The 16,409-nt window shown below is 45.8% G+C and overlaps 3 protein-coding genes and 2 long non-coding RNA genes across 8 annotated transcripts in view; 3 read left to right on the top strand and 2 right to left on the bottom strand.

Annotated features, from left to right (window-relative positions):
• Positions 1–16,409, top strand: part of arhgef10 (Rho guanine nucleotide exchange factor (GEF) 10) — a 57,890-nt gene that overhangs the window by 33,135 nt on the left and 8,346 nt on the right. For all 4 annotated transcript variants that reach the window (XM_086275351.1, XM_086275352.1, XM_086275353.1 and 1 more), the window contains 4 exons: positions 8,864–9,090; positions 9,180–9,337; positions 11,764–11,906; positions 13,156–13,330. In XM_086275351.1, the coding sequence (XP_086131477.1) occupies positions 8,864–9,090; positions 9,180–9,337; positions 11,764–11,906; positions 13,156–13,330 (703 nt within the window). The remainder of the gene's footprint in view (positions 1–8,863; positions 9,091–9,179; positions 9,338–11,763; positions 11,907–13,155; positions 13,331–16,409) is intronic.
• LOC147306605 (uncharacterized) lies at positions 179–2,513 on the top strand. The gene is made up of 4 exons (XM_086275356.1): positions 179–749; positions 891–1,142; positions 1,711–1,800; positions 1,972–2,513. The coding sequence occupies exons 1-4, from the start codon at positions 620–622 to the stop codon at positions 2,229–2,231; spliced, it is 732 nt and encodes a 243-aa protein (XP_086131482.1). The 5' UTR covers positions 179–619; the 3' UTR covers positions 2,232–2,513.
• On the bottom strand, positions 2,932–4,215 carry LOC147306604 (uncharacterized). The gene is made up of 2 exons (XR_015126438.1): positions 3,702–4,215; positions 2,932–3,201 (listed from the first exon to the last, which is right to left on the bottom strand). It is a non-coding gene; the product is annotated as an uncharacterized LOC147306604 (long non-coding RNA).
• Positions 4,215–5,663, top strand: LOC147306603 (uncharacterized). The gene is made up of 2 exons (XR_015126439.1): positions 4,215–4,738; positions 5,394–5,663. It is a non-coding gene; the product is annotated as an uncharacterized LOC147306603 (long non-coding RNA).
• Positions 6,166–12,249, bottom strand: LOC147306602 (uncharacterized). The gene is made up of 5 exons (XM_086275355.1): positions 12,154–12,249; positions 7,849–12,076; positions 7,456–7,707; positions 6,798–6,887; positions 6,166–6,625 (listed from the first exon to the last, which is right to left on the bottom strand). Exons 2-5 carry the CDS (start codon positions 7,976–7,978, stop codon positions 6,366–6,368), a joined length of 732 nt encoding a protein of 243 aa, XP_086131481.1. The 5' UTR covers positions 7,979–12,076; positions 12,154–12,249; the 3' UTR covers positions 6,166–6,365.

Below are 16,409 nucleotides of genomic sequence, written 5' to 3'. Positions count from 1 at the left end.
CAATCCAGAAATGAAGTCATGAGTTAGCTTACCTAACCTACGACTGCACGCCAGGGTGGATGGAGGCTGAGCCGCGAACTGAAACTTGAGTGCTGCAGCACAAAGTCGCGTTAAGTGTGTCTCAGCTTGTGTTGCCAAATGGTCCTCCAGTCGTCTTATCTCCAGCAGGTGACAGTTTTTAACTTCGTCTCTGTGAGTCTGACTCTTACGGTGTGTTCACACCGAACGCGATGGACGCGAATAGAGCGTCAGGTTTACATGTAAAGTCAATGGAAAGGCGCGATGACGCGCGATTGCGGGTCCCGCGAAAATTCGGAAGCAGATTTGCGTCGCGAAAACGCCAAAACGCGTGAAACGCGCGTCAGTGTAGCGCGTCAGGCGCGTTTGACGCGCGTCAGTGTAGCGCGTCTGGCGCGTTTGACGCGCGAATAAAACCACGCGCGTGAGTTTTTGTGTTGCACTTTGTGCATACGCGCGTTTCGCGTCTACCGCTCGAGTTGGAAAAATCTGAACTCCAGCGTCAAATCGCGCCGCGACAACCAATCAGGAGCCTGGTGACGTGGCTGTTACCTAGGTCAAAGGGGCAGATCCAGCCAAAGCCCTTCATTCTTCATTCAGTATGGAGGAAAAGCTGATCAGCGCCGTGGCTAACCACCCCGAGCTATACGATGCCAGCTCCTATTTCTACCGAGACAGGAATAAAAAGGACCTAGCTTGGAGGCACATAAGTGAGGAGATCGGGCAACCTGGTAAGTTCATTCCTTCTTCTTTTTAATTTTCAGACTGACCCGATGAAGCCGTGCAAAAGCTAGCAAGCGCGCCTACTGTCCCGCGATTTTCCCACTGTTGTACAAATACCTTTCCGCTAACCAGATAATGCGTTTATTCAGAGGACATCTGCAGGAGAAAGTGGAAGAGCCTCAGGGACACATATAATAAGGAGAAGAGGTCAGAGAAGGAGAAGAGGAGTGGGTCTGCAGCAGGATCGGGGAGGAGATGGAAGTTCTTCGCGGTCATGGGGTTTCTGGACCCCTTCCTCACCCCGCGGGAGACCAGCGGTAATATGGTGCGGACCGTGGAGAACTTCTCCCCCGAGGACCAGGGACAGCCCGAAGAGGCAGCAGGGGAGTGTCAGTCAGAAGGTATGTTTACAATTAATTAATGTAGGCAGTTAATTTATGCGTGTTGTCATACAGGAATATATTTTGTTTATTAATAAACAGTATAAAGTAGTCCCGCTGTTCATCCGTCACTGCCTCGCCTTTTCGCTGATTTTTTTTATTGCACCGTACAGCTTTCAACGATGCGCATTGCATTCTGCAGCCCAAATGACAAATCTCCTCCGTGTCGTGTCTCCTGCGCTTGCCAAACTTATCATGTTTGGTTTTGATAACCATCACTTCAAATAGAAAAAAACAGCACAAAAACACTCATAACTATGACCCTCATTCGGAAATAGACACCTGCACCGGGAGCAAAAAAGGCGCACAAAAGTGGCGCCGCAGACGGAGAAAAAGCGCGGCATAATACTTTTACGTTTTAAAATCGACAAAGGTTTGCACTTTGAGAATCAACTTGTGAGAACTGTGACTACTGTTCATGTGCTGCAATAAATGGGAGACCACTGTATATAATAATAAGTATATAATAATATAATATTCTCTATGACCATTGTCTTCAACCTGTTAACATTTAATATTGTCTTGATAGAGTCAAGTTATCATGCAGCAGAGTCCTCCCCTGTTGCTTCTCCTGACTCCCCAGTCCCTGGTCCCTCCACTCCTGCTGCTGCACCCACAGGTATGAACATCAAGCACTGATAGCTTTTTACTTGCTTGGATTCCCTTGTGATCACCTTTACTAAATATCTACAACCAATCTGTTCATATCCTGGTTTTTTTCAATTTTGAAAATGACAATCTAGTAGCAGCCTTCTCATTTCTTTGTGGTGTTTTGTTCTGTTTTTTACAGGCCCACAGAGGAGGAGAGCTCGAAGGCGGTCGAGGGAAGGGTCCCAGGATGGTCCATCGGCGGTGGAGCTGGCTATCCTGGAGTCCCTAAAGAGGCCACGCCCGTCTGCAACAGAGTATTTCCTCCTCGGCCTTGTTCCTGCTCTGGAGAGCATGCCGCCTCAGACACGAGAATTCGTGAAATTCCAAATTCATAAATTAGTTTTTGACAACAGCACAGCTGTGCTAAATTTGGAAACATTGGACCCTAATGATCAGTAGTTTTCTGATGAGGCAGCAGCTCTCCAGGGCAGAAACAATGTTCTTATTCTTCTCCTCCTTCTCCCCTGAGGCTCTTCCACTCCAAGCTGGGTCCTTTTTATTCCTGTCTCTCTGTAAATAGTTAAATTTCATATATTTATGTTGAATCTTTTTATTACTGAATTTATATATTTTATCAAATAAACATTTATAATGACAAATGTCTCTGTTCTACTACACAGCAAATATTGGCACCCGACTTGACACAAGTAGAATTTATTTCATATTATACTAATGACAAAATATACTGATACAGTGGGATGCAAAAGTTTGGGCAACCTTGTTAATAGCCATCATTGTCCTGTACAAATCGTTATTTGTCACAATTTAAATTGTCAGTTAAATACATCATATAGGAGACACACAGTGATATTTGAGAAGTGAAATGCAGTTCACTGGATTTACAGAAAGTGTGCAATAACTTTACACTAAATAAAGCAGGTGCATATATTGGCAACACATAAAAAGAGAAATAACATAAATATGTAGTGTATATCAATGTGTGTGTCTCCTATATGATATATGTAATTGACATTTTTTACTGTAACCGATTCATACAGGAAAATAATGACTATTAATAAGGTTGCTCAAACTTTTGCATCACACTGGTTATAGGAACATAGTGAAGACAAGTTACTTAAGAGAATAAAGAGAGGTTAGGTTATTTTGGAGTAGAGATCCATTTATTAAGAAAATTTTAAAAAGGAGAAAGTTCCCTTGTAGTTGTGGAACATGGATCCTGAGTTGGGGGGTGCCTTCGTCTGGACGTGCTTCCCATCCAGAGCTCCACAACAGACGGGGAAGTTCCAGCGCTCCTGGAATCCCTCTGCGATGGACCGCCAGTCTTCAGTTGAAGGCACAGCCGTGAAATCGTCCACTAGACAGTCCCAGATGGCCGTCGCTACCTGGGGGATGATCTGGCTCACCATACCTATGACACCACAGCCATGCTATCATTCAACCACTGATAACAGCATAAATCGAATTAAATTAAATCGGGACTTGATGAGACCATCTGAGTATCACTAGAAATATTATAAACAGTACCAGTTTGCTATCGGTAAACACCGAGAGCATTCACTGTTAGCATAGCACATCCATGTTAGCAGTGTATAAACGATACACTGCTAACATGGATGTGCTATGCCATCAGTAAACGCCGACAGCATTCACTGTTAGCATAGCACATCCATGTTAGCAGTGTATAAACGATAGTTTATACACGCCGACAGCATTCACTGTTATAGCACATCCATGTTAGCAGTGTATACACGATACACTGCTAACATGGATGTGCTATGCCATCAGTAAACGCCGACAGCATTCACTGTTAGCATAGCACATCCATGTTAGCAGTGTATAAATGGATGGTTTAGCATATATTAGCACAGGTATCAATAAAGGACTACCGTATTGACCACTTTTACTAACCTCAGGCAGACGGACAGGCGCTCTGCAGGTGGGATTGAGCGCCTGTAATTGGTGTCTAGGCGGGCGATTCTGGGACCGACGCGGGAAAGCAGGTCCTCAAACTGGCCGGGTGACAGACGATGATATCGCTGGAATCTGCCGTCATCCAGGCGCAGCTCCTGGAGCAAATGGTGAAACTCACCAAACTGCTCACGCGCCTGGAGGACTTGATGGACCCGGGTACGGCGAGGACGTCTTTTACGCTGCTGCTCTGCTCTCCACAGTACATAGAGAAGGGAGACTCTCTCTTGAAGCGCTAACTCGATAGCTGCCATCTTGCAAAACCAGGTCTGGCACAACTCCCTCCCACATTCCTCCCACATTTCCGGTTCACGCGCGTCACGCGCGTCAAAATATGATATTTTGACGCGCGATGGATTTTTCTTGGACACGCGTTGAGACGCGAATGTACACGCGTCAAATTAGGGGCGTTTGGGGCGTTTTATTCGCGTCCATCGCGTTCGGTGTGAACACACCGTTACGGTGTGTTCACACCGAACGCGATGGACGCGAATAAAACGCCCCAAACGCCCCTAATTTGACGCGTGTACATTCGCGTCTCAACGCGTGTCCAAGAAAAATCCATCGCGCGTCAAAATATGATATTTTGACGCGCGTCACGCGCGTGAACCGGAAATGTGGGAGGAATGTGGGAGGGAGTTGTGCCAGACCTGGTTTTGCAAGATGGCAGCTATCGAGCTAGCGCTTGAAGAGAGAGTCTCCCTTCTCTATGTACTGTGGAGAGCAGAGCAGCAGCGTAAAAGACGTCCTCGCCGTACCTGGGTCCATCAGGTCCTCCAGGCGCGTGAGCAGTTTGGTGAGTTTCACCATTTGCTCCAGGAGCTGCGCCTGGATGACGGCAGATTCCAGCGATATCATCGTCTGTCACCCGGCCAGTTTGAGGACCTGCTTTCCCGTGTCGGTCCCAGAATCGCCCGCCTAGACACCAATTACAGGCGCTCAATCCCACCTGCAGAGCGCCTGTCCGTCTGCCTGAGGTTAGTAAAAGTGGTCAATACGGTAGTCCTTTATTGATACCTGTGCTAATATATGCTAAACCATCCATTTATACACTGCTAACATGGATGTGCTATGCTAACAGTGAATGCTGTCGGTGTTTACTGATGGCATAGCACATCCATGTTAGCAGTGTATCGTGTATACACTGCTAACATGGATGTGCTATAACAGTGAATGCTGTCGGCGTGTATAAACTATCGTTTATACACTGCTAACATGGATGTGCTATGCTAACAGTGAATGCTGTCGGCGTTTACTGATGGCATAGCACATCCATGTTAGCAGTGTATCGTGTATACACTGCTAACATGGATGTGCTATAACAGTGAATGCTGTCGGCGTGTATAAACTATCGTTTATACACTGCTAACATGGATGTGCTATGCTAACAGTGAATGCTGTCGGCGTTTACTGATGGCATAGCACATCCATGTTAGCAGTGTATCGTTTATACACTGCTAACATGGATGTGCTATGCTAACAGTGAATGCTCTCGGTGTTTACCGATAGCAAACTGGTACTGTTTATAATATTTCTAGTGATACTCAGATGGTCTCATCAAGTCCCGATTTAATTTAATTCGATTTATGCTGTTATCAGTGGTTGAATGATAGCATGGCTGTGGTGTCATAGGTATGGTGAGCCAGATCATCCCCCAGGTAGCGACGGCCATCTGGGACTGTCTAGTGGACGATTTCAGGGCTGTGCCTTCAACTGAAGACTGGCGGTCCATCGCAGAGGGATTCCAGGAGCGCTGGAACTTCCCCCTCTGTTGTGGAGCTCTGGATGGGAAGCACGTCCAGACGAAGGCACCCCCCAACTCAGGATCCATGTTCCACAACTACAAGGGAACTTTCTCCTTTTTAAAATTTTCTTAATAAATGGATCTCTACTCCAAAATAACCTAACCTCTCTTTATTCTCTTAAGTAACTTGTCTTCACTATGTTCCTATAACCAGTGTGATGCAAAAGTTTGAGCAACCTTATTAATAGTCATTATTTTCCTGTATGAATCGGTTACAGTAAAAAATGTCAATTACATATATCATATAGGAGACACACACATTGATATACACTACATATTTATGTTATTTCTCTTTTTATGTGTTGCCAATATATGCACCTGCTTTATTTAGTGTAAAGTTATTGCACACTTTCTGTAAATCCAGTGAACTGCATTTCACTTCTCAAATATCACTGTGTGTGTCTCCTATATGATGTATTTAACTGACAATTTAAATTGTGACAAATAACGATTTGTACAGGACAATGATGGCTATTAACAAGGTTGCCCAAACTTTTGCATCCCACTGTATCAGTATATTTTGTCATTAGTATAATATGAAATAAATTCTACTTGTGTCAAGTCGGGTGCCAATATTTGCTGTGTAGTAGAACAGAGACATTTGTCATTATAAATGTTTATTTGATAAAATATATAAATTCAGTAATAAAAAGATTCAACATAAATATATAAAATTTAACTATTTACAAAGAGACAGGAATAAAAAGGACCCAGCTTGGAGTGGAAGAGCCTCAGGGGAGAAGGAGGAGAAGAATAAGAACATTGTTTCTGCCCTGGAGAGCTGCTGCCTCATCAGAAAACTACTGATCATTAGGGTCCAATGTTTCCAAATTTAGCACAGCTGTGCTGTTGTCAAAAACTAATTTATGAATTTGGAATTTCACGAATTCTCGTGTCTGAGGCGGCATGCTCTCCAGAGCAGGAACAAGGCCGAGGAGGAAATACTCTGTTGCAGACGGGCGTGGCCTCTTTAGGGACTCCAGGATAGCCAGCTCCACCGCCGATGGACCATCCTGGGACCCTTCCCTCGACCGCCTTCGAGCTCTCCTCCTCTGTGGGCCTGTAAAAAACAGAACAAAACACCACAAAGAAATGAGAAGGCTGCTACTAGATTGTCATTTTCAAAATTGAAAAAAAAACAGGATATGAACAGATTGGTTGTAGATATTTAGTAAAGGTGATCACAAGGGAATCCAAGCAAGTAAAAAGCTATCAGTGCTTGATGTTCATACCTGTGGGTGCAGCAGCAGGAGTGGAGGGACCAGGGACTGGGGAGTCAGGAGAAGCAACAGGGGAGGACTCTGCTGCATGATAACTTGACTCTATCAAGACAATATTAAATGTTAACAGGTTGAAGACAATAGTCATAGAGAATATTATATTATTATATACTTATTATTATATACAGTGGTCTCCCATTTATTGCAGCACATGAACAGTAGTCACAGTTCTCACAAGTTGATTCTCAAAGTGCAAACCTTTGTCGATTTTAAAACGTAAAAGTATTATGCAGCGCTTTTTCTCCGTCTGCGGCGCCACTTTCGTGCGCCTTTTTCGCTCCCGGTGCAGGTGTCTATTTCCGAATGAGGGTCATAGTTATGAGTGTTTTTGTGCTGTTTTTTTCTATTTGAAGTGATGGTTATCAAAACCAAACATGATAAGTTTGGCAAGCGCAGGAGACACGACACGGAGGAGATTTGTCATTTGGGCTGCAGAATGCAATGCGCATCGTTGAAAGCTGTACGGTGCAATAAAAAAAATCAGCGAAAAGGCGAGGCAGTGACGGATGAACAGCGGGACTACTTTATACTGTTTATTAATAAACAAAATATATTCCTGTATGACAACACGCATAAATTAACTGCCTACATTAATTAATTGTAAACATACCTTCTGACTGACACTCCCCTGCTGCCTCTTCGGGCTGTCCCTGGTCCTCGGGGGAGAAGTTCTCCACGGTCCGCACCATATTACCGCTGGTCTCCCGCGGGGTGAGGAAGGGGTCCAGAAACCCCATGACCGCGAAGAACTTCCATCTCCTCCCCGATCCTGCTGCAGACCCACTCCTCTTCTCCTTCTCTGACCTCTTCTCCTTATTATATGTGTCCCTGAGGCTCTTCCACTTTCTCCTGCAGATGTCCTCTGAATAAACGCATTATCTGGTTAGCGGAAAGGTATTTGTACAACAGTGGGAAAATCGCGGGACAGTAGGCGCGCTTGCTAGCTTTTGCACGGCTTCATCGGGTCAGTCTGAAAATTAAAAAGAAGAAGGAATGAACTTACCAGGTTGCCCGATCTCCTCACTTATGTGTCTCCAAGCTAGGTCCTTTTTATTCCTGTCTCGGTAGAAATAGGAGCTGGCATCATATAGCTCGGGGTGGTTAGCCACGGCGCTGATCAGCTTTTCCTCCATACTGAATGAAGAATGAAGGGCTTTGGCTGGATCTGCCCCTTTGACCTAGGTAACAGCCACGTCACCAGGCTCCTGATTGGTTGTCGCGGCGCGATTTGACGCTGGAGTTCAGATTTTTCCAACTCGAGCGGTAGACGCGAAACGCGCGTATGCACAAAGTGCAACACAAAAACTCACGCGCGTGGTTTTATTCGCGCGTCAAACGCGCCTGACGCGCTACACTGACGCGCGTTTCGCGCGTCAAACGCGCCTGACGCGCTACACTGACGCGCGTTTCACGCGTTTTGGCGTTTTCGCGACGCAAATCTGCTTCCGAATTTTCGCGGGACCCGCAATCGCGCGTCATCGCGCCTTTCCATTGACTTTACATGTAAACCTGACGCTCTATTCGCGTCCATCGCGTTCGGTGTGAACACACCGTTAGGCCTGGCACAGAGCTTTGTCCACTATAATGCGGCAGCACAGCAGATGGTGGGTTTTTGCTGTGTGTGTCTTAAAACGTCTTCTTGAGAAAGACAATCTGGCTTTCAAAGTTATGACGTCAGTACTGAAGTTTTCTCCCGAAAGCAAACAATGGCTCTGCTAACCATGATAATCACAGCGAACGCAGCCTTTGCTCTGGCAGATATATAAACAGGGTGAGGTAATTAAACTGTTACTACAATAATCTGTAGTAAAGACTTTTAGATTTCAGGACTTCAACATGTTTTCCTCAGTACATTCAAACTGTCCTCGGCCGTATATTCTGCTGAACTACTGGGAGACTATTTTTAGTAAGCAGCTCTGCCAGAACTGGGCCAAATCATGTTCCTGCTAATAGCTTTGCACAGTTCAAGATGAAACCGATCATCTGTTAAACTGTAAGGTCTCTTTATCTTGGTCCAGGTTGCGAGTTGCACCAACCAGATGGGACAGATTGCCATAGTGGCCATGCAGAACTCCAGCCCTAAGGTGACCGAGTGTTTCAACGTGGAGTCCCGGATTCTCTGCATGGCGTACGTCCCAGCTGAGCAACGCGAGGAGAACGGCGAAAACGTCCCTGACGATAACCAAGTGTCCTCGGCGAAGGCCAGCGATGCCCCCAGCGTCTGCCTGGGCATGGAGGAGGGGAGGTGCAGACGCTTACAGAGTGAACTCACAAAGACGTGTCCCAGAATTGCATCGTGGAATATGATTATTCATATAATGTTATCTTTTTTAGCATCATTGTGTACAAGAGCAGCCAGCGGTCTAAGAAGGTGCGTCTACAGCATTTCTTCACCCCAGACAAGTCCACTGTCACCAGCCTGGTGTACAGGAAGCAGTGCCTGTATGCTGGGCTGGTCAGCGGCTCCGTGGCAATCTACTCCAGATCAAAAGGTGTGTGTTTCACCTGTCCTGGGGCGGGACTTCTCAAATTGTGTAAAACTTTGTTCACTGATACTTCTAAGTAGCTGTAAATGGATTTGGTGATGGCTGAATGTGACGTTTGTGCAAGACCTGCAGTTTGTGACTCAGTTTTGAATAACAGCACCGTGGAGACTCGGTGGCGAGGAAATCCCGGGGTAACTGTGAGGCTTGAGGTCAGAGGTCAGGGTCTCCTCTGCTGTACGTTGAGATTCTGTTTCCATTTGCTTGGTAGTCTTGGAGAAAGCTGTCTGTTTTCCAGCAGTGACCTATTTAACGTCTTCCCTCGCTGACGAGCAGCGACGAGCTGCTCTCTTCCCACAGCTTTGCACGTTCTCTCTTTTGTTCCGTCTCTTCTTGGCTTGCATAGCGGTGCAAACAGAGGGAGCATGAGCTTCTTTCTAATTCTGTCTGTTTCTTTCACATCAGATAGAGAATGAGTACAAATTTAGGCCCAACGGGAGGAACAGTCCTTGTGCTTCTTGGCTGCCAAATGTACGTGTGGGTATCACTGTACTGAGGCGTGTTTGATTCACCTCTGTGACTCAGTCGCTGCCCTGCATCGACCCAAACGACAGTAAACTCTTGCTGTTTTCTTGTGCTTGTGTGCACTGAGATAGAAGCAGTGATAGAAAGATTATGGATGATGGCCCGAGGACAGGAAACACGAGGAAAGCTATTCTCGCTGCCATGCTGCAGTTTCCCTGGAAGAAACACTCGGCGTGTGTGTAACTGCTCAGGAATTTCTTTTTTTGACTCCTCATTAGACTTTGTTTTCGTACGCAGCCGTTTCCCTTCGTTGTCCTCGCGTCAGTTACCAGGATGATGGTGCGCTGCCTGTTAGCGTTCATCGCCTCCTGTGTGTTAAAATGAATTCCCAGAAGCAAAGCCAGGCCCTCAGAGTTTGATATGTATGATTTCTACCCATCAGCAGCTCCGTCACTGTCTCAGGAACATGATGCTCGATGCTAAATCGATGACTCACCCTGCATACATTGGTGGGGAAACTGTTCCCCACACTCGTGTTGTAATGCTGCTCAAGTGCTTTGTCACGGTGACTGACTGCGCTTGTGCCTGATTAGCATTTAAATCAAACGTCCAGAGAAGCACAGAGCTTATGAGTTTATAATCTTTGATATAAACCTAAAAAAATCAAAGATTTTAAAAAGCAAACAGGTTGAAATGTTCTCGTCTTTAAAGCTGTCAGTGCTGAGCTGCTGTGCTGTGGAGTCGGCCTGGTCCAGCCGCAGTCACTTTCTGTCTGTGAGAGAGACGGAGGAAGTGACTCAGCAAAGGTCACACGTCACTGTGCCTCCGTCACCCACTTTCTCCTGTCCACAGTGATATTTGTTAGAAGGCAAACGATGGGTTTGCTTCTGGAGCATTCAGCGTTTGCTCGCGTGCACTCGTGCGCACACTTTGTTGTAGCTGACATTAACATGAGGAAATGCTTCATTTTAAGAAAGAAGAGCTGTGGGCAGACGCGCAGCAGAGAAGACTTACATAAGCCTGCAAGTTGGCACTGCTGTCTTTTCTTTTGCCTTTTTTCTCTCGTACGCTCACCTACACAGCGTGACTATTACAGTAACATACGCCGAGCTCCTTCGGCGGAATATCACCTTATTTCCTGAGTCTTTCTGAGGCACCCTCACCGCCTCTGAAACACCATCCCTCTCCCTTCAATAGCTGCCTTTGTGCTTCTGTTAAACAAACAATATCGGCGAGGCGGCCTCAGTCGCTTCCTGGTCTAGATTAGCCGAGGGAATGTGGAATCTGGACTGGTGGAGGCTCTCTGGATTCGCGTTCATTCGGAGGCTTTTGCATCAAATACTCTCAGACATGTTTACAAGTTCAATATTTGAATTTAGATGAAAGCAGAAGCGCTGCAGAAGTGCAAGCTGCTGATTTATGAAGCCACCGCGGGGGGTGTTTGACTGCAGCAGAGCTGGTGCTGTAGGTGCACATGTAGAACAGAGTGTGTAGGAGGTGTGTGTGGGACTCGGCGCAGCTCTGACTAATGCTCGCAGCCCATCTATATTCATAGTGAAGGATGGAGAAACCATCAATGGCCACTCTACCGGCAGGAGCAGTTACAGATGCAGACGACCTTTACAGATGACATTTATGAAGACAGACACACTATTATGGGATTGTTTATGGACTGTGCAATGTTCTTCTTAACCACTAAAAGAAGAATAGGTCTCGGTTTATGGTCCCTATGATAAATAAATAAATGTAGCTGCAATAAATCTTAAGGCGGGTCGGTCGTTTCACTTTACTTGTTGTGCAGTTTAACCGACTTCAGATGTTTAGATATTCCTCGGTGGATGTGTGCGTCCTGCGTTTGTGCGTAGCTTGTGTGGAGTGAGTTTAACTGACTGTTGCGTTGCTTCTCACAGATGGATCGTGGAACAGCGACAAGCCCAAGTTACTGAAGCTGGGAGTGCTCCCTGTGAAGGCCATGCTAGCTGTGGAGGAGCACCTCTGGGCCTCATCGGGTGGGCAGGTCTTCATCATCAGCACCCACGCACACTCTGTAGAGGTATGTCGCCCAGGCTTCTCTTACAGTAGTAACACATGTCCATCAGAAACGGGCAGATAGACTCTGTGTGGAGGAAACAAAGCTTCCTGTCTGCGTCTCTGCCCCAGCCCGCCTCGTATCGCTCTGTCATGTTTGTGGGAAATCTGAGTCGCTCTTTAGAGTCTGTGTCTCTAGAAAATAAATAAGTTAGTAGTATCTGTGCCCGCCAGTAATGAAAGAAAAACCATCATGTCTAAATGTTTAATACCGTTTCCAGTACTTTCCCTCCCGAGTCCGGGAATATGAATGGTGCTCCGTGTGTGTCCCGGTCGGATTCAGGGAATGGAAGCGCCTGCTGCGGATCCAGGAATAGTAACTTTCCTCTGACATGCACTCACTCATAATCAGTTTAGCCTCATTAAGCTCATTATGTCGGCCCACCTGCCTGCATGGCTCTCTGTTCCTCACTGCACACTTACACTTTGTCCACAGAGGTAACTAAAAGTCAGACGGAGCAGCAGAAGCACTGAGCTTTTAAAACTTTAATCATCTGATAAATATAAGATTAATCAAATCAAAACACAGAAGTCTATTTGCACGTTTCCTCATTTCCACATTTATCTAAAACACTGAATGAACTCTGCTTAGCCAAATACGAGCCTGCCCACACGGTGAGATTATGCAATCCACGCTGGTGGAATGGGTCTAGTTTATTGGTCTCTGTTCACAAAGACTCTGCAAATATTTAAAACGAATTTTTTTTTTTCAGCTCAATAACTGAAAGAAGGATCCAGAGTGAAGCAGACGTGCATGAAACGTATTTGTTTGCGACTGAAAGCATTTACAGCACAAATAATAACACGCCTTCGTGTGTCGGACGAATCGTTCTCTGGTGCTGTTGCGTGTAGTGAGCCTTGGTTTTGCACCTGAAGCATAATCAGGCAGAGCTCTGCATGGGTGGGCTGCTGCAGCCAGTGTGAGGCAGACTTTCTGTGGGCTGAGTGCTGCTTTCTCCACTTCATAGTCACGCAGCCAACATGTGACAGCCTGTGCACTGTAAACAACAACAGCTTTGACCTGCTGAGACGTGTGAAATATATTCTCATAAAAAGCTTCTTGGCCTTTACGTCATGTAGACTGTGCTTAATTGAAATTAGTTATGGCGTCACGCGACGAATGCACGCCTGGTCTTCAGGTCTTCCCCTCGGTCTCAGTTCCAGTAAATTTGCAGTAGATAACGAGGAACTCGTGTCACCTTCTTCTCCTTCAGAGGCAGTTAGAGGCCCACCAAGATGAGGGCATGGTGGTGTCACACATGGTGGTGGCCGGGGTGGGCATATGGATCGCCTTCAGCTCTGGTTCCACGCTGCGCCTCTTCCACACCGAAACCCTAGAGCACCTGCAGGACATCAACATCGCCACACCTGTCCACAGTATACTTCCAGGTAAGACATAATCTTCACTTTGAGACTGGCAAAGCATTTCAAATCCCCACAGACTATTAAATATTACAGTGGAAGGTTTGAAATTCAACTTGTTTCATGCATATTTTTAGATACAGTATCTTGCATGATTTTGCATAACTTGGGCTCATATTCCCCCGACTTGAGCACGGATCAGCTTTAAACTGTTTTTTAAATAATAATTTAAGTCTTATATAAAGTTAATAACTTTAACTTTTCAAGTCTATTTGGGGTTTTATTGGTGACCACCAATAAAACCTAGCTGGGACCTTCCTCTTCCATCTGTCACTATCCAATGAAAACTTGAACAGCACATGTTGCATGCAGCTAATGTGCGACACTGTGCTGCTTAAACTGCTGCTCTGCTTCTTTTCTTTGCTTTCTTCTACGCAGTGACCAGTGAATGTTACATTTTGTACTATATTCAGAGACTTTAAGAAGCCCCGCCTTGCCGCGTGGTTTGATTGTGATTCTCAGGCTCGCCACCTTTACCACAGTGAGAACTGCTCCCCGTGTGTTCAGCATCACTCGGTAATGTGAGTTTGCCTGACAAAATCTGCCGATTTCTAATCTTGTGACCATCCCATCAGATATATTTGCTCCAGCCCAGCAGCCGCGGCCTGTGATACATGCCCCGTCACCTCGCATCACCACGCTCGGTGTCTTCCACTTATTAGCAAACATCGCTGCAGGCAGCTTCTGTTTGTGACACTCCTTTTTCCAAAAGCTCCTTAGTCTAAACAAGGAAACAGAAACCTCTCAGTTTGTCTGCTCATGGTGCCGCATAAAAACACTTTGGACTTTGTCAAGTTGATTTTAAGGCAGCTTTGTGTGTTAAAAGGAAATCCAGGCCATATCTAAACGCTTTAAAAACAAATAAAGGATCATCCTTTTAATAAGTCACACGATCGTGACGTCACATTTACATACAGCACATGGTGTATCTGTGGCTGAGCTGCTGCTTGAGCCAGTTGCTGATCCCGAACTGAAGAGTTTGCTTTGACTCGCCCCACAACTCAAACTTACAGCTAAATCCTGAGTAATCAGAATACTTTGAACTTCAACATGACCATGGCAAATACAATCAAAGGCAGCTGCTTTGACAGAAACATGATGGAGTAAATCTTTGCACTTTAGATTAAATGCAACTATGAGGGAGTGTCATGAAGAGTGGGTAGAGTTATTGTGTGGTTCCACCACAGCACTGCAGACTGAACCACTCCTTCACATGCTGTGAATCTGCAGCTTTATCATTGTGATTCCCATAAAACATAAAAAATGAAACCCTAGGTAGGGCCACAATATCTTAAGACCATAAAAATACCAAAAGAAAGCTTTATACACACACAGGTTTGTGAATGCAGACACATGCAGCGTGTTCCAGAGAACAGAAAGCGCCCTCGGCACGCTGAGATCTAATCCTGGGTGCAGTTCAAAGACCTGCAGCTGATGACCTGAGCGGTCTTAATGGTTCTAAATGAGCCGTGCTTCATGCACAGTTTGTCCACAGTTGAGCGCAGAGTTTTTATAGCAGAGCAAATATTTGTTCAGCAACTTGTATCAAAGAAAACAGGAGTTACAGTTATTGTGCGTGTGTCACAGAAACAAATGAGTTTGCATCACTCCCAACACACCTTTGAGTGAGTCTACTGTACGTGTCCTGTAGCAAGGAAGCTTTGTGACTGACGAAGGCTGTCCTTACCTTCGGTGACGTTCTGCTGCAGATGTGTTTGAGGCAGACGTTGCTGCTGATGATGTCGAGGTCAGATGAAATCATCTCTGCGTGCCGCAGTCATCAGTGACCTGCTTCTTCGACTCTTGTAATCTGCTGCGTTATGTCAGCGTGACCCAAAAACACACAGCCTCAAAGAATGATGGGAGCTGTTGTTGTGGGCTGCGAAGTCGGGATTTATCCGGTCCAATCAGAACAGTTTTCACCCACTTTTTCCCTCCTTTGTCCTGAGAAACACCGACAGCCGCGGGCTGAAAGTTTTTTAGAAATGTTGACAGTCAGGCTTCCTTTTAGAACTGCATGTTCCACCTTTTGTGTTGTTTTTGTGAATCCACCTGTCTGCGTTTACTCCTCAGCTTCAGCATTGGTGGTGTTACTGAGCCCGTGTGCGTTTAGTCCTGGGACCTGATTTTTCTATCATGGCTAAAATGTTGTGATATTTCTCTGAACAGCATCCAACCTTGGAGTTTGCATGTTCTCCCCGTGTTCACGTGGGTTCTCCCCGGGTCCTGCAGCTTCCTCCCACAGTCCAAAGATGTGCAATTGGTGGGGTTAGGCTAACTGGAAACACTAAATTGCCCACATGTGTGAATCTGGGAGTGAATGTGAGTGCGACTAGTTGTCTCCGGTCTGTGTGTTAGCCCTGCAACAGACTGGCGACCTGTCCAGGGTGGACCCCGCCTCTCACTCTAAGACAGCTGGGATAGGCTCCAGCGACCCTGAAAAGGATGGATGGCATCCAACCTCTTCTTCCACTGACGGCGTGTTCTGTGATTAGCAGGTGATCATGCTATGTTGTAGCCAAAGTGAGCACCTGAACACACACAGCAGGAGGCAGGTACACATACAAGGATGAACTTTATTTCTGAAATGCCCAAAAGAACAAACTCGTTGAACAAACTGCAGAAATGCAATAACAAAGAACATCTGAAGTTGGCACGAAACCTTCACGAAGACAAATCGTGACACAAAGAAAAATACACAAATGACACAACAAGCCAATCAAAGGAGTAAAAACTGAGATGGAGAAAGTTGGTGAGTGACTGCTGTGAAACATACAGCTGTGACACCGTCCACAGTTACTCTGTGCTGCGCTGCGTAACTGCATTTCTGCTCCATCATACTTCAGACAGAAATCAAAGCAGCTCACTGAAAACACTGAACTTAGAAAAACAAAGTGTACTCAAGGAAATCCCTAATCACAAATAACATTATCAGAGTGAGAGCCCCCCCTCACATTCAGTGTTAGGAGTGCTCATTATCTAACAGATGTAAATAATAAAAGCAGCCTGCTTCTGGACCTCACTATCCATATTAGCTAATGGAAGC

This window comes from Aulonocara sp. 'chitande type north' Nkhata Bay, linkage group LG19 (assembly GCF_057382095.1).
Source record: "Aulonocara sp. 'chitande type north' Nkhata Bay isolate Kocher_YH1m ecotype deep benthic linkage group LG19, A_spYH_male_GT1.1, whole genome shotgun sequence".
NCBI lineage: Eukaryota > Metazoa > Chordata > Actinopteri > Cichliformes > Cichlidae > Aulonocara > Aulonocara sp. 'chitande type north' Nkhata Bay.
This window is presented reverse-complemented; position numbering and strand designations above follow the sequence as displayed.

Excerpts from the sequence above, each read along its gene's own strand:
- LOC147306605 (XM_086275356.1), top strand. The coding sequence starts at position 620 with ATGGAGGAAAAGCTGATCAGCGCCGTGGCTAACCACCCCGAGCTATAC. Across the intron at positions 750-890 it reads TGAGGAGATCGGGCAACCTG|AGGACATCTGCAGGAGAAAG; the intron begins GTAAGTTCATTC and ends GCGTTTATTCAG. Across the intron at positions 1,143-1,710 it reads AGGGGAGTGTCAGTCAGAAG|AGTCAAGTTATCATGCAGCA; the intron begins GTATGTTTACAA and ends TTGTCTTGATAG.
- LOC147306602 (XM_086275355.1), bottom strand. The coding sequence starts at position 7,978 with ATGGAGGAAAAGCTGATCAGCGCCGTGGCTAACCACCCCGAGCTATAT. Across the intron at positions 7,708-7,848 it reads TGAGGAGATCGGGCAACCTG|AGGACATCTGCAGGAGAAAG; the intron begins GTAAGTTCATTC and ends GCGTTTATTCAG. Across the intron at positions 6,626-6,797 it reads TCCTGCTGCTGCACCCACAG|GCCCACAGAGGAGGAGAGCT; the intron begins GTATGAACATCA and ends TGTTTTTTACAG.